Source organism: Sphaeramia orbicularis, chromosome 14, assembly GCF_902148855.1.
Source record: "Sphaeramia orbicularis chromosome 14, fSphaOr1.1, whole genome shotgun sequence".
In the NCBI taxonomy this organism is placed as follows: Eukaryota; Metazoa; Chordata; class Actinopteri; order Kurtiformes; family Apogonidae; genus Sphaeramia; species Sphaeramia orbicularis.
Window position 1 is genome coordinate 45665501 of NC_043970.1, and position 23165 is coordinate 45688665.

Here is a 23165-nt window from a genome sequence, read left to right on the forward strand (position 1 = left end):
TTTACATTATATTTAACACAAAAATCTGTATGTAACACGGTCAAAAGGACACAAAAATGACGCGCTACTATTTTTTGAATATCTTTTTATTCTCTCACAGGTACATTTTGGGAATTTAACTAATTATTCAAGGCAGAGTGTTTCACAAAAATGACCGCTGTTGCAAAATCATTTGCGATTTATATGCGTTTAACTGGGCAGGTTCTGTATGTAATGCAAGTGGACACGATGGATGATATACAAAACCTGGAATGAGACTGAAATTGATGAAAAACCCACATGTGTGGATTAGAAAAACCACTAGGATCAACACATTTAACACAGTGTCTTTATTTATAGTCTATATAAGACCATTTACAGCACAGGTGTCAAACATGCGGCCCGGGGGCCAAATCTGGCCCGCTAAAGGTTCCATTCCGGCCCTGAAGGATGAAAGTGCAAAAATGAACCTGTACAGTCAAGGTTGTCCAAATCATTTTGGTTCAGGTTCCACATGCAGACCAACGTGATCTCACATAAAAATAACAACACAATAACCCATAAATAATGACAACTACAAATTTTCTTTGTGACAAATTAAGTGGAAAAAATTTAAGTGAAAAAAATAACACTGCACTGTGAAAATATTTACATTTACAAAACTATTCTTTCACAATAAAATGGAAATAAATACATAAATAAAAACAAAGATGAACAACCTGAAATGTGCAATTTGAACAATATTCTACCTGTTACTAAATGTTTTGTGCATTTATGGATCCACTGTGTTCTGTAGTTGTGTTAATAATAAGAGATGTAATGTTGTAGAAATTGTTCAAATTTTAGTTCCAAACTCCAAAATTTTAACAATATTCTGCCTGTTACTAAATGTTTATGTAACACTGTGTGTAATGTACATGTATAAATAATAAGTCGAGGCATAATATTGTTAAAATTGTGCTAATTTTTCAAATGAAATCTCTGTTTTGTCAGGTTATTCACATCTTTTTATTAAAATGTAAATATTTTCATAATTTGATTGTTTTGTTTTTTTGTACTAAAACAAAAAGAAAAACTTGGAGTTGTCATTATTTATAGGTTATTAAGTCATTATTTTACTGGTCTGGCCCACTTGAGATCAAATATGGGCCCTGAACCAAAATGAGTTTGACACCCCTGATTTACAGACATGTTTTCAGATCTAATGCACTGACACCTAGGCAGTTTTTCAATTTTGGTCCTTTTTTTGGCCCCAGTATTTGATTAAAAATTTATTAATTATGGGATGGCTCAGAGTAAGAGCATAATTTTTTTGCATTTATCTGAGGTCATCTTTAGGTCCATCCTGGGGGGAAATATATCTACATTTACCTTTTATTATTGGGTCTAAAAAGCTGGAAAAGTGCCAGATACCAAAATAAACCCAGTTTCATAGGAGTACCCATATGATCCTCACTGGAAAAATGCTAAATTCAGAAGATAATATTATAATAAATGGTGATAAATCACTTGGGAAAGGTTAAATAGAGAGAAAAATTAATTCGGAAACTGCCACAAAAGTAGCACTGGGTCTTTAAGGGTTAAAGACTGAATGCAAAAATCACTGATAACCAGTTTTGAGGAGGATAAAACTATAATAATGTGTGAATGTTGTGGGGTTTTTTTCAGAGTCGGAGGTTGAGGCAGGTAATCAAGGCATTACAATAGCCCAGACATGAGGAAATAAATGCATGAATCATTTTCTCTGTGTTGCTAAAAGATTACATTGTTCTGATCTCGAAAATATTCCTGAGTCGGTAGAAACACGATTGTATCAGTTTTCTTTGCGTTTTGTCCAAAGCTTAGGTCATGGTCGAAGATAACACCCAGGTTCTTAGCGGTGCCCCGTAATATGTGGGATAAGGCGACGGAGCGCTGACCGGACTTGATTATGGAGGTGGTTGAAGATGACGATAAGCGCTTCTGTTTGGTCTGAGTTTAGTTTTGACACAGTCTCTCACACCAGTTTCCCAGCTCTGGAGTGTACGCACATTGAATATGAATAAATCATAATATTAGTGCAACTGTACATGTAAGACGTAGCTGTATTTCCATAAAATGTTAAGTTACTGAAACAAACTGTTGAAAACATGCATGTACATAAACTGGTTTGGAGACACCTCAGGCTAGCTCCATGAAGATATTGTATTCTATTGTATTCTATTATAGATATAGTTATAGATAGACTTTAGTTTGAATATAAGGAGGCAAAAAAATTCCAGAATTAAAAGGACACACTATATATAGAAATAAATCAACCAAATGTCACATAAATGTATAATTATTTCACTGTGGCTCTTTAACAATACGTTAGGTCCAAAAAGGAGTAAGAAGAAGCCCAGCTTATATTGTCCAACCCCAGGTTTACACGACTTGGCTAATCAGCTAATTCATACAGAATAAGGCAGTTATTACCCCGCTCCCCAAAAGGGGAGGCGAGGGGTATTGTTTTTGGTTCGGTTTGTGTCTTTGTTTGTTTGCTAACACTTAAGCAGCAAAACTACTGGTTGAATTTATACCAAATTGGGTTTATAGATTACCACTGCTGCAGAATATATCTTGTTACATTTTGGGAAAAGTAGGTCAAAGTTCACATTTTTACTGAATTTTTTAAATTATTTTTTTTCCCTTTTTACTTATATTGGGCAAAATTTCAAATGTCTGTTGCAGCAAAACTGTTGGTTGAATTCATGCCAAATTGGGTTTATAGATTACCAGTGGTTCAAAATAGATCTTATTAAATCTTGGGAAAAGTTGGTCAAAGTTCAAATTTTTTATGAATTTTTAATTTTTTTTTTTTACCCCAATTCCTTATAATGGACAAAATTTCAAATGTCTGTAGTAGCAAAACTGTTGGTTGAATTCATACCAAACTGACTTTATAGATTGCCAGTGATGCACAACAGATGTCATATAATTTTGGGAAATGTAGGTCAAACTTCACATTTTTTTTATGAATTTTTAAAATCTTTTTGTTTTTCACCCATTTACTTACAGTGGGCAACATTTCCAATGGCTGTAGCAGCAAAAGTGTTGGTTGAATTCATATTAAATTGAGTTTATAGATTGTCAGTGACCCACAAGAGACGGCATTACATTTTGGGAAAAGTAGGTCAAAGTTAAAAATTTGCACGAATTTTTAAATCTTTTTCTTCTCCCATTTACTTATAATGGGCAATTTCAAATGTCTAATTTACTCCAAACTTGGCATATATACAGAGGCAGTTGATATGCTGACATCAGCACACACATAGACATGATATCAGCTGGATCGATGCCAAAATAAGCAACGATATGTGCGAGGGGCGGGGTTTGTTGTGCCTGGAACCACTTGTTTTAATCTTGATGGAATACATTAAAATTCATTTGTTAATGACTTTTAGCAGAGCATTCAGCTGCTCTGCTCCCCAACTCTGGAACTCATTGCCACCGGAGCTCAGAAATATCACTTCAGTCCCTGTCTTCAAACCCAAACTCAAAACCCCTCTGTTTCGGAACACTTTCTCTATGTGAACACAGTTGCATTGTCCAATTTTTAACCTGCCTTTTGCTTTTTATTCTGTTTTATTGCTGTTTTCATACTCTCCTGTTTACTGTACGGTTTCATTGAGTGCCAAGAAAGGCGCCTTGTAGAAGCCAATAATTTAAGAACAACCGATAACGTAATAGCGGCCAATAATATAATAAATTAGCTATTTTTAAAATGTAATAGGCCAATAATGTAATAAAAGTCCTGAACCAATAATGTAATAGATTTTGGGCAATAAAGTTATAACTTATTACACTACTGGCTTAGTTATTACATTTGCAAAGAATTTTTTTTTTTAACCAGGCCAATAACATAATAACCAGCCAATAAGTTATAACATTATTGACCAAAACTTATTATGTTATCGGTTCAGGACTTTTATTACATTATTGGCTTATTACATTTTAAAAATGGCAAATTTATTACTAAATTGATGTTTTATCATGTCATTATTTTGTAATTTTTGTATGTTATAATTACAAGAATAAAATTATTTTACGTGTAACTAGATATTATAGACTGTGTCAAGATGTCTAACATGTTGCAATTGCCAAGAGATATATTCCTACAATACCTATGCCAATTCATGACAAAACGAACTGAAAGAGTAGCAGAAAATATTGAACTTTTGAATACCCAAATATCTAAACATGTAAGCATCAAAACATCGTAATGCATCTAATTCTAGCATGAATATGCAATATGTACTGCGTTCTATCAGGAATATGTAATATATCACCAGAACAGTTGTCAGAGATCTATATTTCTTAAAAGTTTATTTGCTGCTATGAATTTTTTTTGCGTAAAGGTTAATTTTAAGACATGCTGTCCTTATATCATATGTCATTTTTATTGTGATAAAGATACAAAAACAAAATGATCATATTTGGAAACTAAAGATTCTAGAGATGTATAACATGCTGCAATTGCCGTGGGATAAATGGCTACAATACCTTTGTCAATTTGTGGCAAAAACGAACCACAAGAGCAGTGGAAAATATCGCGCTTCAGAGTACCCTAAAATATGACGCGAAAAAGTACACTGGGAATGAGTTGCTTTAGCGTCATCACTCAATTTGTCATTTAGGACATCACAAAGGTTAAAAAAAATCAGGTGATATTTTGTTGGGGGGGGGGGGGGGGGGGGGTGCATGGTAGGCTATCCTGGCTCCCGGACTATACGTCATCAGCTGTTATTGCATTATTGGCTTCTACACGTCTATAATAGGCCTGTGACGGTACACAAAATTTTCGGTTCGGTCCGTTTTCGGTTTTCAAAGCCACGGTTCATTTTTTTCAGTTCGGTACGGGAAGAAAGAAAACCCCTCAAAATGTCTTTAATACATTTATGAATTTTTTAACATTTTCCCCCCAATTTTTGGAGACAATAGAATATAGAAAAACAGGAATAATATAATTCTGCTGCTACAAATCAAATAGAAAATAAAATAAATTATTAATATTACTAAATGTATTTTAAACACTAGTATTGCACTTTTCCCTGAAAGGTAGTTTCGAACAAACAAGAAAAATCTAATCACAGTTCTGTCAGTTCACATTCTGCATAAAAAGAACAACAAAAAATTCCACATGAAGTGCAACATTAACAAGAGGGTAAACTGGTATTCTGTTGAAACAAACTGAAGAGAAACACTGACAACACAATGAACCAAATGATTTCTTTTAGGACAGAGAACAAACTGTTAGGACGCTGTGTGTATTTGTGTGCACGGGGGATTTTTTTTTTTTTTTTTTTTTGTCGGAGCCGGGGGGTAGGGGGGTGCAGTTATATACCTGGGGGTGCGGTCCATAACTAAGGTAACGAACGCTGTCATGAAACGAAAGTGAAACTTTACATACTTTCAACGTTCTATTGATTCCTCTGTTATACAGCGTGCGTGATAGACAGACAGAGCTAGTGTAAGTGTTTTAGAACTACCGTAGTTCCCAGGGGCCAAACAATGTCCGTCTTGTCACTGTCTCTTTCCTCGTTGTTGTCTTTCACCTGAACCTGAACTGATCCAAACTGGACTGTACTGATGGTGGAGGGTCTTCAGTCTCTTCCTTCCAGGTTCACATCATATTTGTTGTTTTTTTTTTTTACCTTATATCAGCTGCTATTTCATATTTCGGGTCAATGTGTGCTCCTTTATTAAGTCTGTGTGAAACTTGCGCGGATTTAAAGTTCCGCATCGAGCGACGTCTTTCATTCCTTTTTCATTTTGTCATACTATGCCGTTTCAGTACAGCTGTGTACCAAACCGAACAGGTGCGTACCGAAACGGTTCAGTACGTGTACCATTACAGGCCTAGTCTATAAATAAAATGTATTATTATTATTATTATTATTATTATTATTATTATTATTATTATTATTTTTATTATTATTATTATTATTATCATTATTATTATTTTAGTGAACTCTAGTCTCACCTGCTCCTGGTCTCTGGCTCTTCTCCATTCCCAGGTATCCTTTCACAGCCTTCTGCCTCCTCTTCCTCTTCTTCCTCCTCTTCCTCTTCTTCCTCCTCCTCTTCCTCATCCTGGTCCTCTGGATGCTGCACCTCCAGGTGGATGTGGCTGGGAGACGAAGGGCACGAAGGGGATGCGACAAGGGCAGGTGAGTCCTGGGAGCATGAGGAGGAGGAGGAAGATGAAGAGGAGGAAGAGGAAGATGAAGAGGAGGAACCTCTCTGAGAGTCGTCCTCAGACAGATTCTCACTCCAGGAGGACACCAGCTGCTGAAGGTTGCTGATTCTCTCCAGGACACTGTCCAGAGCTGAAAACACGTCCTCACCTGCCATCAGACGACTCACCTGGAAGAAAAAAACGACAGCAAATGAAGGAGAGTCACGTAAAAATAGAACATTTATCTAATGTATGAGATGAAGCATTCCTCTGTGTTCTGTGTAAAGTCCATTGAACACCACATCTGTTCTAGAAACACAGATTTTTCAGTGTTATTTCCTCTCACCAGTATTTCTAATTAATTTCCAGGACTTTCTACGATATAAAGAATATAAAAGTGAATGTTACCTTTGGTTTTGTAAATACAGTTATATAGTGTAGACAGTCGAATCATTTAATATTATTATATGCCAGTTTAGTCAGACTATGAAGAAGAAGGAGAAAAAGAGGAAGAAGACGAAGAAGAAGAAGAAGAAGAAGAAAAAGAGGAAGAAGCAGAAGTAGAAGAAAAAGACGAAGCAGAAGAAGAAGAAGAAGAAAAAGAAGAAGAAACAGAAGAAGAGGAAAGGCAGAAGAAGAAGCAAAAGAAGAAACAGAAGAAACAGCAGCAGAAGAAGAAGAAGCAAAAGAAGAAACAGAAGAAGAAACAGCAGCAGCAGAAGAAGAAACAAAAGAAGAACCTGAAGAAGCAGAAGAAACAGAAGAAGCAGAAGAAGAAATAGAAGTAGAAGAGACAGAAGAAGAAGAAACAGAAGAAGAACCAGAAGAAACAGAAGAAGCAGAAGACACAGAAAAAGAAGAAACAGAAGAAGAAGCAGAAGTAGAAACAGAAAAAGAAGCAGTAGAAGAAGAAACAGAAAAAGAAGAAACAGAAGAAGAAGAAGAAGCAGAAGAAGCAGCAAAAGAAGAAACAGAAGAAGAAACAGCAGCAGCAGAAGTAGAAGCAAAAGAAGAAACAGAAGAAGCAGCAGAAGAAGAAGCAAAAGAAGAAACAGAAGAAGAAACAGCAGCAGCAGAAGAAGAAGAAACAAAAGAAGAAGTACCTGAAGAAGCAGAAGAAACAGAAGAAGAAGAAACAGAAGAAGCAGAAGAAGACACAGAAAAAGAAATAGAAGAAGAAACAGAAGAAGCAGAAGTAGAAACAGAAAAAGAAGCAGTAGAAGAAGAAGAAACAGAAAAAGAAGAAACAGAAGAAGAAACAGAAGAAGAAGCAGAAGAAGAAGAAGCAGAACAAGAAACAGAAGAAGAAGCAGAGGAAGAAGTACCTGAAGAAGAAGAAGCAGAAAAAGAAGAAACAGAAGAAGCAGAAGAAAAACCTCTTCAATATACTAAGTATTGTAATACTTTTGTCCACTGCTGTATATATTCATTTGTATATATTCATTTGTATATATTTATTTGTATATATTCATTTGTATATATTTATTTCTTTGGTCAAATTCATCTCCACACTGATTATGACCCACTTTGATGCATATAAATAAAAGGTCATGCATGTGTCTCTCAATAACTATAAAACACTATTTCCAACCATCTGCCAGCATCTGTAGAACACATTTAATCTGAAAATACTGCTGACAGGAAGCAGCTTTTTATCATATGTGTTCAAAAATGTGGATTTCTGCTCCAGAATGAACAAACACACAGATATTCTTCAGTATTTAAACACAACCATCTCACAACAGCTGCCTTTTAAACAGCCACGATGAACTTCCAAAACTCAATTACCCTCCATAAAACCCAGGAAATGTAAAAAGTCCGGGCTGTGTAATCAACTATCTGTTTCTTTTTAACCTCTTTCCAGATGATTGATGCTGTTTTAGAAGACTGCTACCACTCTTTTCCTTAAGTGGCTCTTTAAAAGTTATATCTATAATGGATATTTTAATATTTTACGTCAGTTTTTATGTTCTTAGCCTTTCTCCAAATGGCACCTCTCCTCCGTTAGAAAAAGAAAAGGTGATTTATGTCGTCTGCCAGAGACGTCTGTATAGTTTCGGTCCAAAGTGGAATTTGATGCGAGCGCTCAGGCAATGATTTTTGGCTTCATGGGAAAACTAAAACTCCATATGGACTTTAGCTTCGCAGGATCAATTTCCTCGATTGAATTACCTGGTTTTATAGATTTTTATTTGAACTTTATTATGCTTTATTCAGAGATTTGTCCTTTAAGTAGAAAGACAGAAAAAGCCTGAAAGTCTGGCTGTGGTACCTGACTGACTGAATAGTGATTTTTACATTGAAGGGGAAATGGTTATTACATTTACTGCTGTTTGGAACATTAGACCTAGTAAAAAAAAAAAAGAAAAAGAAAAGAAAGAAAAAAGAAAACAATGGCTGCTGTGTTCTTGCACAGATTGTCTGTCTGCCTCAACATCCACTAGGAATCATTTATTTATTTATTTACTTCCTCTATTTGTAATTATGTTTTATTATTGTGTGAAAATTCTACTCTTATATTGTTTATTATTGATGTTTTTAACACACACAAATACAAAAACCCATTTATTATTATTATTATTATTATTATTATTATTATTATTATTATTATTATTATTATTATTTCTATATTAAATTTTGGCTCAAGGTTGAAAAATTAATGTTTAATGTTCAAACAAAACTGGTGTTAATGTCTAAAAGTTTATTACTATTATTTTGTTTTTTTTAGGTTGTGCACAATAATTAGTCAAAAGGGTTTAATTTCATACATGATAAAGCAAGAAAAAAATCTAGTTTATTTTATTCAGGTGAAAAAAACATGTTATAAAGCTGTAAGAGTTATATTATAAAATGGAATTAGACTGAATAAAACAGAATTAAAATAGACATAGATTAATTCAGAATATCCAAATGATGGTCTTTACACAAACCCTCTCCATTTCAGAAAACTGGAATATTCAGAATAATAACTGGAATAGGGAAAAAGGAAAAAGGGTAAAAGAAAAGAAAAGAAAAGAAAATCCAAAAACAGCACCCACCAAAAAGCAACTGAAATAAACCAAAAAAAGCCCCCAAAAAACACAAAAACAAAACAAAATACTCAAATAAAACAGGAACAAGAAAAAACCTAAACCCCAAAACAATAAAAAAAAACAAACAAACAAACAACCAAAGCAAACAAACAATAGCAACAAATCAAAACTCCAAAAGAAACAAAAAAATACCCATCAAAAAAATCTTTTAAATGAAATAAAATAGAAACAAAATAACAAAACAAACCCACAAACACCTTAAAAAACATGACCCCCCCCCCCCCAGTAATAATAAAAGAAATCATAAAACAAAACAATAAGTAGAGAAATTTTTTTGAAAACCCATAAAAAAAACAACAAATAAAGAAATGAATTTTAAAAATCCCATAAAAAAACATTAAACACAGAAATAATTTTTTTTTTTAAATCCATAAAACAAAACAATAAAGAAAGAAATACATTTTAAAAACCCATAAAAAAACAATAAATTAAGAAAAAAAAAAAAAAAAACCCATAAAAGAAAAAAATAAATACAGGAGTAAATTTTCAAAACCATAAAAAAAACAATTAATAAAGAAATATACTTAAAAAATCCATAAAACAAAACAATAAAGACAAAAATACATTTTAAAAATGCATAAAAAACAATCAATAAAGAAATAAATATTAAAAACTCATAAAAAACCCCCAAAAATAAACAAATAAATTTAAAAAATCCATTAAAACAAAACAATAAAGAAAGAAATACATTTTAAAAACGCATAAAACACAATCAGTAAAGAAATAAATGTTAAAAACCCATAAACCCCCCCCAAAAATAAACAAATTTTAAAAGTCCATAAAACAAAAGAAGAAAACCAACAGAAGCCCACCTCGGACTCGACGCTGATGCGCTCGGCGTCACTTCCTGCGCTGCTGCCTTCGCTCTCAGACAGCAGCTGGTCGGGTACGTTGTCGTAGACGCTCAGACGGTGGTCTGGCCCAGGGAGCGGACCGGGGCCGACGGCGTCACAGGAAGAAGACGACGACGGGGCCCGACCGGCAGCGGCCAGAGCCGACGTACCGCGGCGGCAGCTGTGCCTCCCCCGGTAACCATGGAAACTGCCCGTCCTCCAGTTGACGGAGCTGTGGTCCATGATGGGGGACAGGATGGTGTGTTTGTGGGCCAGGGACATGGGGAAGGTCCCCGGTTTGTGCCCGTGGGGGACCTGGAAGACCAGACTGTCATGGCTGCTGTTGTTGTTGTTGTTGATCTGGTTTCTGTAGTTCTGCAGAGTTAACGGACATTAACGTTAGTGAAGAGTCAACAAAAAAACAGTGATGAAAACGTAGCGATTTACGGATTATCATCATGTTTTAACCCAGTGGTTTCCAACCTTTTTTGGCTCGTGATCCCATTTTTTGAACATCACAAATTTCTGGCGACCCCCAGACATTCAAAACGGAGACTTCTTTTTTTTTGTTAAAATTAATTTCTTTTTGATCATGTAATAGTTTGCTATACTATGTTGGAAATAAATGTTAATTTTAGATGACATTTAGTCTATATAATGTATATTATTACGGACGGAGGCAGAAAATCCAGGTGTAGATTACTGCACAATTTCAATAATACTGCTAGTATAATGATAACTGATAACTTCAGTCACAATAACCATGATATGAAATTTTCTTATCATTCCATCCCTAGTTAAGATCATTATTGTAATGGCTGTCATTGAATAAACTACAGACAAGTGAGGACACGTAGTTAGTTCGTGGTCTTTTCTTGGTTAATTTTGTTGTCAGTGTTTCTCTTCAGTTTGTTTAAAGAGAGCACCAGTTTGTCTTCTTGTTAATGTTGCACTTCATATGGAATTTTTTTGTTGTTCTTTTTATGTAGAATGTGAACTGACAGAACTGTGATTTGATTTTTGTTGTTTGTTCAAAACTACCTTTCAGGGAAAAGTGCAATACTAATGTTTAAAATACATTTAAGTAATATTAATAATTCATTTTATTTTCTATTTGATTTATAACATCAGAATTATATTATTCCTGTTTTTCTATATTCTATTGTGTCAAAAAATTGGGGGAAGAATGTTCAAAAATTCATAAATGTATTAAAGACATTTTGAGGGGTTTTCTTTCTTCCCGTACCGAACCGAAAAAAAACAAACTGTGGCTTTCAAAACCAAAAACGTACCGAAGTGAAAATTTTGTGTACTGTTACAGGCCTATATATATGTATAAATATATAAATATAAATATATATATATATATATATATATATATATATATATATATATATATATATATGTGTGTGTGTGTATTAGTGTATATTTGTGTATGTGTAGTGTATATGTGTATATTTAATCGCGATTAATCGCATGGATTTCTGCGATTAATCACATAGTTGTTGGGGGGGCATCAACAGCGTGTATTGCCTTTCAGTGATATTCCAGACTGGAAGTACTCCGGTGATAAAAATAATTGTACGTCAGTGCTTCCAAACAACTGTGTCCTTCTCAACCCCACCATCTGAAGACATTTAAAATGAAAATGTCCATGTAAAACAACACTACTTTTACATATGTTTATGTCCCCACCAGTGTATTTACAGTTGTGAGTGATTGACAGGAGTCTTAAGCCCACTAATAAGTACTGATACTAATAAGCCCAATAATATGTGATGTTCAGTTGTTCAAAGCAAGCAAAAGGGGCCCTGAAGTGGTCGGAATAAGTTGCAGTAACGTATGTTTTGTCCTTTCCGTGTTACTGTAGTCAGTTCGGACATAAGAAGGAACTAACAGACACATTTCTTTCACTCTGTTTGTATGGCCCCAAAAACGTTTGCCTGTGAGTATTTTATGTTCAGTTGTTGTAAGAATGAATAGTATAAAATATCTCTGATGTGAACCTTTGTTGCTAGATAAAAATATGTTGTAAATCTTAAATTAAGCTGTAAATGCTAATCGTTAGCGTGTCTATGGATTTTTCCATTCAAGTTAGCATCGAGATAAAATGACTGCTAATACAACATTCACATCGCAAATGAATAAAGGTTAGTTCAAAGGCTGGCATATTAGACCTAAACACAACCAATGAATTTACATAAACTTAACATGAGCCTGCATAAAGAATTAGCAACCCATCTGCGACTGCTAGCATAAACGAATTAGCTTAAACATGTTAATAACACATTGTAATAAACACATCCAAAATAACGTCATAAACATGTTTCTAACGGCACGTTTGCATGTGAAATTATTTCGCAAACAACAGAATGATTGATACATACAGGCGTTGCTTCTGCAGGAGTTACACACAGTTTGATTCAGCATTACTTGGAAAGTTCACTCTTTTCTCCTCTCAGCTGCACGTACACACAGCACCGGCGTGTGGAGCGCCAAAATAAAAGCATGACTTTCAAAATAAGAGTCCGTATATATAAATCAACTAAGACTTGCTTGAAAGGCAGAATAATAATAAAACGGCGTTAACGTGAGATAAAAAAAAATTGTAGGCGTTATTTAATGAATGCGTTAACGTGGTAATAACGCGTTAACTTACCCAGCCCTAATATAAGCAAATATGCCATTATTTTAACATTATGGTCTTGCAATTTAAACGGCACCACATTGTATTTCAATTTACAGTTTAATTTTCTAAAAACAATAGAAATACATCATTTCTGTATACAAATCTGGTTTTGTTCACATACTCTTCCTGTAAAAACTACAGCTATATTTGATTCCATCGTTAACACAAAAATCTTTTCAAATAAACAACTTTGCATTGTATTGTCACTTACAGTTTTTTTATGTTGCAGTTTTACAGCTTTTTGGTGTTAATTCTACAGTCATTTTTTTTACAGTGCGTCTCTTATTTCTCCTCTGCGTGCTTTGATGAGGTCAACATTTAAAAATACTTCCACTATTTTAATTCATAAAATTAATCCACATATCGTATCAAACCGACCTCTGTGCCGCTGTGGTTCTGGATGTTCTGGTTGGTCCGGGTTGGTTCTCCGCCCACGCCGCTGTTGGAGCGTTTACAGTTACTCCTGACGCGGGTGACGGGGCTGGGCGTGCTGACGGTGCTGCTGCTCTCTGATTGGTTGTTACTGCTGCTGCTGCTGATGGTGTGAGGAGACGAAGGTGATGATGACGTCCGACTGTGGGGTTGATGCTGCAGACTGGACACATTCAAGAAGGTGCACCTCAGGTTAGAACTGGACTGAGAACTGGTGACAGGTTAAAATGTCTTATTTTTTTGTAGGTTAAAAAGCTCATTATTTATTTGAAATGTTCTCTATGGGTCATTAAGAAGTCTATTTGGCCTCAGGTATTATTATAGCTTCATTGGTACTGAAGTACACATGTATAATATAATTACATTTATATTTAGTTAATGAGGGAAAATACAGGTTTATACAAATTTAATATTACATTTTAAATGGTTGTTATTAAAATCCTTACATATTTTGTTTAAGAAGCTAATGCATTTACAAAGGTTTTATTTAAAACAAGCAATGCACGGCTTTGTTCGATGTTTCATGTCTGATCGATTGATAATGTCTCAGAGGAAGCTGTTGTGCGCATGTGTGTCGTTGAGACTAGGGATGTAACAATTACCGGTTTAACGATAAACCACGGTAAAATTGTAAATGGTTAGTATTACCGTTTAAATTCTAATTATCATGATAACCGTGTTTGATTACCGCACTTTTAGGGGAAAAAACGCCTATGTAAAGATCTACTTTTATGCCAAATATTTGAGTATAGTTTTAATTTATTACAGTTTTAATTTTCTACACCTAATATTTGAAACCAATATTCACTTTTAAAGTCTTTGAAAAGGTTCGTTAAGCATCTTTGTGTTATTTATGCAACAAATTATATACATTGTTCAAATCGGATTTTATAGTTTTTGTGTGTTTTTTGTCCTTTTGTGTTGATATAGTAGGTTAAAGTGAAAAAAATAACAGGCAGATGTTATAGATGAAGCTGTGCTGAAAAAAAAAGATACCAAACATGGGTATAGTAAACATTTCTGTATATAGTATAGAAAGGCAAAATCAAAAGTACTGAAAAATGGCCAAAAAGGTTAATATTTGAATGTTTCTGCCAACAGAAAGTACATTGTGCCAATTATTTTATTTTATTATTATTATTTTTTTTTAATCCAATTTGGTTAAATTATTTCAGTGTGCGTATATCAGTACTTTTTGAACATTTTTGAGCACAATTTCAATAATACTGCGATAATAATGATAACTGTGATAATTTTGGTCATAATAACCATGATATGAAATTTTCTTATCGTTACATCCCTAGTTGAGACCATTATCGTGATGGCTGTCATTGAATAAACTACAGACGAGTGAGGACACGTAGTTAGTTCGTGATCTTTTCAAAAACTCACACAACGTACGGGCAGAGAGCGCAACAAGAACCGGTGTAAATCTACTGTTGTAAACTCTTTATTTGTATCCTGCAGCCACGTCTGTTGGTTTATTTTTATTCTAGAACTTCTTTTGCACAATGGAAGTATATTTGATCATCATGTTGCATATGTCTGGTATGAGCATTAAAATGGCGACTGAACTGGAAATGAGTCTTTCCATGAAACTGGGTTTATTTTAGTATCTGGCACTTTACCAGCGTTTTTAGACCCAATAATAAAACGGTAAATTTAGACATATATCCCCCCAGGATGTACCGAATGATGACCTCAGATAAATGTAAAAAAAAAAAAATACTTCTACTCTGAGCCATCCTATAATTAATGAATTTTTAATCAAATATCCGGGCCAAAAATAGGACATTAAATCTCCCCAGGTGTCAGTGCATTAGATCTGAAAACATGGCTGTAAATGGTCTTCTACAGACTATAAATAAAGACACTGTGTTAAATGTGTTGATCCTAGTGGGTTTTCTAATCCACACATGTGGGTTTTTCATCAATCTCAGTCTCATTCCAGGTTTTGTATGTAACCCATCGTGTCCACTTATGTTACATACAGAACCTACCCATTTAAACACATAAATCGCGAGTGATTTTGCAACAGTGGTCGTTTTTGTCAAACACTCTGTCTTGAATAATTAGTTCAATTCCCAAAATGTACCTGTGAGAGAATAAAAATATATTCGAAAAAACAGAGTGTAATTTTTGTGTCCTTTTTACAGTGTTACATGCAGATTTTTATATGCGCACGTAATGTAACATAACTTAACTTAGCTTAACTTAATGTAACTTAACCTAACTTAACTTAACATAACTTAACTTATCTTAACTTAATGTAACTTAACTTAACTCAACTTAATGTAACTTAACCTAACTTAATGTAACTTAACTTAACATAACTTATCTTAACTTAATGTAATGTGACATAATTTAACTTAATGTAACTTTACTTAACGTAACTTAACTTAATGTAACTTAACTTATCTTAATGTAATGTAATGTAACATAACATAACGTAACTTAACTTAACTTAACTTAATGTAACTTAACATAACTTAACTTAATGTAACTTAACTTATCGTAACTTAACATAACTTATCTTAATGTAATGTAACGTAACTTAACTTAATGTAACTTAACTTTCCTCACCTCTGTGGATCGTGCAGCCCCTCCATCCTGTCCTCATCCACCGGACCTTGCCGGGTCAGAGGCGTCCCTCTGGTGACCCTCCTGGGCCCACTACCACTGCTCCTCTCAGACTCGTGCGGCCCACTCGCCCCTCTCAGCCTCAGCTTCTCCATCTTCCTCAGCAGACTCGTCCCCTTCTTCCTGGGTGGTTTTTCTGCGAAGCATCCCTCGGCCTCCAGACTCACGGTGGACGAACCCCCGCCGCTTCCCCCTGGGGACGGGGGTCCGCTGAACGAGGTGTCCAAGGATGGGGTCTTGTTATTGGAGGAGCAGCGGGAGGAGCTCCTGCTGGTCTCCTGGTCGTCCGTGGTGCTGGTTGTAGTCGCCGTAGAGGAGGCTGTGATGCGGTTCCTGTTGTTGTCATGGCGACCCTCGTGGCCTTCGCTCTCGGTGCTGGAGGAGCTGTGGATGGAGCACACGTCGTGGCGCTCGCTGTTGTCACACAGAGACACTTCCTGGTGTCCCGGTGGATGAAGAAAGTCCGTTGCCAGGTCGTTGCGGCGCCATCGTTTTGTCGTCCTGTCGTAGGTCCAGCTGGGGCTGATGGCGCAGAAGTCTTCCTCTTCAAAGTCGTCTCCCTGGACAAAAAAAAAAGAAGAATCAAGCTGTAACCAGGATAAAAAATGTGCATCAAATCTTTGTCCTATTGCTGTGAAATGATGTCCCACAACCAAAAATCACACCTTAAGGATAGCCCTTTTCCACCTCATGATATCAGATAAATTCAAGTCAATGATGCTTTTAGATTAAAGTAGATTAAATTAGATTTTATTACAAAGATATTTAACCTCCTGACACCCAGGAAAGTAAAAGTTTTGTCTTTTTAAAAAAAAAATTAAATAATTGCCTATATTGGAGACATCATGATGCAACAGTTTTATCATATGCATTTTTTTTTATTTTTTTTTTTACATTTTTATAGAACGTCCTTTGTGGTGGACAGTTTTTTCTTTTTCTTTTTGTATAAAATATATTTGCGTTAAAATTGCTTCTTCTCCTGCTTCTAGTACAGGCATGAGTGAAATTACAGTAATGACCCAATACACTGGAAAAAATCAAAATCCTACCAAGTGCATTTTTTTCCATTTCTGGTCAAAATATCTCATCACACTTAAAATAACACAAATTCACCTAAAGAGTAACTTTTCAGTGAGATATAAGAAAGTATTTTTAAACAATAGATCTGGAAAATCTTATTTCAAGAAATCTTACCGAGATAATTTTCACTTGTTCCATTGGCAGATTTTTTTGCTCAAATTAAGCAAAAAAATAAAAATCCTGAATTCAGAAAAAAAAAAAAAAAAAAAAATCTTGAATCAAGCAAAAAGTAAAAAATCATAAAAATCTGCCAATAAATGAGGATGTCATGCATGAAACGGTTAAGTAAAACAATCTCTCGGGCATTTTGGAAGCAAAGATAACAATTTAAACCAAACCTAACCAATGCAATTGATGATATTTATCTCAGTATAAAACTATTTTGCTGTTTTGTATCCCAAACCCCTGTTAGAAAAGAAACACCTGAATTCAACGTGTCCCAATTTATTTATTATCTACTGTCCCTTGTATTATATTGTATCATTATATTATGATGTTTTGTCATGCCTTTTACAGGTTTTATATTGGCATTTTTAGTGATATTTGATTATTTTTATCATGCTTTTTACAGATTGTATATTGGCATTTTTAGTGATATTTCATTACTTTTATCATGCTTTTTACAGGTTTTATATTGGCATTTTTAGTGATATTTCATTACTTTTATCATGCTTTTTACAGGTTTTATATTGGCATTTTTAGTGATATTTCATTACTTTTATCATGCTTTTTACAGGTTTTATATTGGCATTTTTAGTGATATTTCATTACTTTTATCATACTTTTTACAGGTTTTATATTGGCATTTTTAGTGATATTTGATTACTTTTATCATGCTTTTTACAGATTGTATATTGGCATTTTTAGTGATATTTGATTACTTTTATCATGCTTTTTACAGGTTTTATATTGGCATTTTTAGTGATATTTCATTACTTTTATCATGCTTTTTACAGGTTTTATATTGGCATTTTTAGTGATATTTGATTACTTTTATCATGCTTTTTACAGATTGTATATTGGCATTTTTAGTGATATTTGATTACTTTTATCATGCTTTTTACAGATTGTATATTGGCATTTTTAGTGATATTTGATTACTTTTATCATGCTTTTTACAGATTGTATATTGGCATTTTTAGTGATATTTGATTACTTTTATCACGCTTTTTACAGATTGTATATTGGCATTTTTAGTGATATTTCATTACTTTTATCATGCTTTTTACAGGTTTTATATTGGCATTTTTAGTGATATTTGATTACTTTTATCATGCTTTTTACAGATTGTATATTGGCATTTTTAGTGATATTTGATTACTTTTATCATGCTTTTTACAGATTGTATATTGGCATTTTTAGTGATATTTGATTACTTTTATCATGCTTTTTACAGATTGTATATTGGCATTTTTAGTGATATTTGATTACTTTTATCATGCTTTTTACAGATTGTATATTGGCATTTTTAGTGATATTTGATTACTTTTATCATGCTTTTTACAGGTTTTATATTGGCATTTTTAGTGATATTTCATTACTTTTATCATGCTTTTTACAGGTTTTATATTGGCATTTTTAGTGATATTTCATTACTTTTATCATGCTTTTTACAGGTTTTATATTGGCATTTTTAGTGATATTTGATTACTTTTATCATGCTTTTTACAGATTGTATATTGGCATTTTTAGTGATATTTCATTACTTTTATCATGCTTTTTACAGGTTTTATATTGGCATTTTTAGTGATATTTCATTACTTTTATCATGCTTTTTACAGATTGTATATTGGCAGTTTTAGTGATATTTGATTACTTTTACCATGCTTTTTACAGGTTTTATATTGGCATTTTTAGTGATATTTGATTACTTTTATCATGCTTTTTACAGGTTTTATATCGGCATTTTTAGTGATATTTGATTACTTTTATCATGCTTTTTACAGGTTTTATATTGGCATTTTTAGTGATATTTCATTACTTTTATCATGCTTTTTACAGGTTTTATATTGGCATTTTTAGTGATATTTCATTACTTTTATCATGCTTTTTACAGGTTTTATATTGGCATTTTTAGTGATATTTCATTACTTTTATCATGCTTTTTACAAATTGTATATTGGCATTTTTAGTGATATTTCATTACTTTTATCATACTTTTTACAGGTTTTATATTGGCATTTTTAGTGATATTTGATTACTTTTATCATGCTTTTTACAGATTGTATATTGGCATTTTTAGTGATATTTCATTACTTTTATCATGCTTTTTACAAATTGTATATTGGCATTTTTAGTGATATTTCATTACTTTTATCATACTTTTTACAGGTTTTATATTGGCATTTTTAGTGATATTTCATTACTTTTATCATGCTTTTTACAGATTGTATATTGGCATTTTTAGTGATATTTCATTACTTTTATCATGCTTTTTACAGATTGTATATTGGCATTTTTAGTGATATTTCATTACTTTTATCATGCTTTTTACAGATTGTATATTGGCATTTTTAGTGATATTTCATTACTTTTATCATGCTTTTTACAAATTGTATATTGGCATTTTTAGTGATATTTGATTACTTTTATCATGCTTTTTACAGGTTTTATATTGGCATTTTTAGTGATATTTGATTACTTTTATCATGCTTTTTACAGGTTTTATATTGGCATTTTTAGTGATATTTGATTACTTTTATCATGCTTTTTACAGGTTTTATATTGGCATTTTTAGTGATATTTCATTACTTTTATCATGCTTTTTACAGGTTTTATATTGGCATTTTTAGTGATATTTCATTACTTTTATCATGCTTTTTACAGATTGTATATTGGCATTTTTAGTGATATTTCATTACTTTTATCATGCTTTTTACAAGTTTTATATTGGCATTTTTAGTGATATTTGATTACTTTTATCATGCTTTTTACAGATTGTATATTGGCATTTTTAGTGATATTTGATTACTTTTATCATGCTTTTTACAGGTTTTATATTGGCATTTTTAGTGATATTTCATTACTTTTATCATGCTTTTTACAGATTGTATATTGGCATTTTTAGTGATATTTCATTACTTTTATCATGCTTTTTACAGATTGTATATTGGCATTTTTAGTGATATTTCATTACTTTTATCATGCTTTTTACAGGTTTTATATTGGCATTTTTAGTGATATTTGATTACTTTTATCATGCTTTTTACAGGTTTTATATTGGCATTTTTAGTGATATTTCATTACTTTTATCATGCTTTTTACAGGTTTTATATTGGCATTTTAGTGATATTTGATTACTTTTATCATGCTTTTTACAGATTGTATATTGGCATTTTTAGTGATATTTGATTACTTTTATCATGCTTTTTACAGATTGTATATTGGCATTTTTAGTGATATTTCATTACTTTTATCATGCTTTTTACAGGTTTTATATTGGCATTTTTAGTGATATTTCATTACTTTTATCATGCTTTTTACAGGTTTTATATTGGCATTTTTAGTGATATTTCATTACTTTTATCATGCTTTTTACAGGTTTTATATTGGCATTTTTAGTGATATTTCATTACTTTTATCATGCTTTTTACAGGTTTTATATTGGCATTTTTAGTGATATTTGATTACTTTTATCATGCTTTTTACAGGTTTTATATTGGCATTTTTAGTGATATTTGATTACTTTTATCATGCTTTTTACAGGTTTTATATTGGCATTTTTAGTGATATTTCATTACTTTTATCATGCTTTTTACAGGTTTTATATTGGCATTTTTAGTGATATTTCATTACTTTTATCATGCTTTTTACAGATTGTATATTGGCATTTTTAGTGATATTTGATTACTTTTATCATGCTTTTTACAGGTTTTATATTGGCATTTTTAGTGATATTTGATTACTTTTATCATGCTTTTTACAGGTTTTATATTGGCATTTTTAGTGATATTTGATTACTTTTATCATGCTTTTTACAAGTCTTATATTGGCATTTTAGTGGTATTTCATTACTTTTATCATGCTTTTTACAGGTTTTATATTGGCATTTTTAGTGATATTTGATTACTTTTATCATGCTTTTTACAGGTTTTATATTGGCATTTTTAGTGATATTTGATTACTTTTATCATGCTTTTTACAGGTTTTATATCGGCATTTTTAGTGATATTTGATTACTTTTATCATGCTTTTTACAGGTTTTATATCGGCATTTTTAGTGATATTTCATTACTTTTATCATGCTTTTTACAAATTGTATATTGGCATTTTTAGTGATATTTCATTACTTTTATCATGCTTTTAACAGGTTTTATATTGGCATTTTTAGTGATATTTCATTACTTTTATCATGCTTTTTACAGGTTTTATATTGGCATTTTTAGTGATATTTCATTACTTTTATCATGCTTTTTACAGGTTTTATATTGGCATTTTTAGTGATATTTGATTACTTTTATCATGCTTTTTACAGGTTTTATATTGGCATTTTTAGTGATATTTGATTACTTTTATCATGCTTTTTACAGATTGTATATTGGCATTTTTAGTGATATTTCATTACTTTTATCATGCTTTTAACAGGTTTTATATTGGCATTTTTAGTGATATTTCATTACTTTTATCATGCTTTTTACAAATTGTATATTGGCATTTTTAGTGATATTTGATTACTTTTATCATGCTTTTTACAGGTTTTATATTGGCATTTTTAGTGATATTTGATTACTTTTATCATGCTTTTTACAGGTTTTATATTGGCATTTTTAGTGATATTTCATTACTTTTATCATGCTTTTTACAGGTTTTATATTGGCATTTTTAGTGATATTTCATTACTTTTATCATGCTTTTTACAAATTGTATATTGACATTTTTAGTGATATTTCATTACTTTTATCATGCTTTTTACAGGTTTTATATTGGCATTTTTAGTGATATTTGATTACTTTTATCATGCTTTTTACAGGTTTTATATTGGCATTTTTAGTGATATTTGATTACTTTTATCATGCTTTTTACAGGTTTTATATTGGCATTTTTAGTGATATTTGATTACTTTTATCATGCTTTTTACAAGTTTTATATTGGCATTTTTAGTGATATTTGATTACTTTTATCATGCTTTTTACAGATTGTATATTGGCATTTTTAGTGATATTTGATTACTTTTATCATGCTTTTTACAGGTTTTATATTGGCATTTTTAGTGATATTTCATTACTTTTATCATGCTTTTTACAGGTTTTATATTGGCATTTCTAGTGATATTTCATTACTTTTATCATGCTTTTTACAGATTGTATATTGGCATTTTTAGTGATATTTGATTACTTTTATCATGCTTTTTACAGGTTTTATATTGGCATTTTTAGTGATATTTCATTACTTTTATCATGCTTTTTACAAGTTTTATATTGGCATTTTTAGTGATATTTCATTACTTTTATCATGCTTTTTACAGGTTTTATATTGGCATTTTTAGTGATATTTCATTACTTTTATCATGCTTTTTACAGGTTTTATATTGGCAGTTTTAGTGATATTTCATTACTTTTATCATGCTTTTTACAGATTGTATATTGGCATTTTTAGTGATATTTCATTACTTTTATCATGCTTTTTACAGATTGTATATTGGCATTTTTAGTGATATTTCATTACTTTTATCATGCTTTTTACAGGTTTTATATTGGCATTTTTAGTGATATTTCATTACTTTTATCATGCTTTTTACAAGTTTTATATTGGCATTTTTAGTGATATTTGATTACTTTTATCATGCTTTTTACAGATTGTATATTGGCATTTTTAGTGATATTTCATTACTTTTATCATGCTTTTTACAGGTTTTATATTGGCATTTTTAGTGATATTTCATTACTTTTATCATGCTTTTTACAGGTTTTATATTGGCATTTTTAGTGATATTTGATTACTTTTATCATGCTTTTTACAGATTGTATATTGGCATTTTTAGTGATATTTCATTACTTTTATCATGCTTTTTACAGGTTTTATATTGGCATTTTTAGTGATATTTCATTACTTTTATCATGCTTTTTACAAGTTTTATATTGGCATTTTAGTGATATTTGATTACTTTTATCATGCTTTTTACAGATTGTATATTGGCATTTTTAGTGATATTTCATTACTTTTATCATGCTTTTTACAGGTTTTATATTGGCATTTTTAGTGATATTTCATTACTTTTATCATGC

General features: G+C 32.0%; 1 protein-coding gene across 3 annotated transcripts in view; it reads right to left on the minus strand.

Moving 5' to 3' along the window:
• The window catches only part of LOC115432711 (rho GTPase-activating protein 7), a 356226-nt gene that overhangs the window by 52321 nt on the left and 280740 nt on the right, over window positions 1-23165 (minus strand). For all 3 annotated transcript variants that reach the window (XR_003937231.1, XM_030153641.1, XM_030153642.1), the window contains exons 5-8: window positions 15805-16421; window positions 13168-13384; window positions 10080-10475; window positions 5981-6363 (exon numbers count right to left, since the gene is read on the minus strand). Coding sequence is in view for 2 of the 3 variants with exons in the window: in XM_030153641.1 (XP_030009501.1) it covers window positions 5981-6363; window positions 10080-10475; window positions 13168-13384; window positions 15805-16421 (1613 nt within the window). In the remaining variant the exon portion in view is untranslated. The remainder of the gene's footprint in view (window positions 1-5980; window positions 6364-10079; window positions 10476-13167; window positions 13385-15804; window positions 16422-23165) is intronic.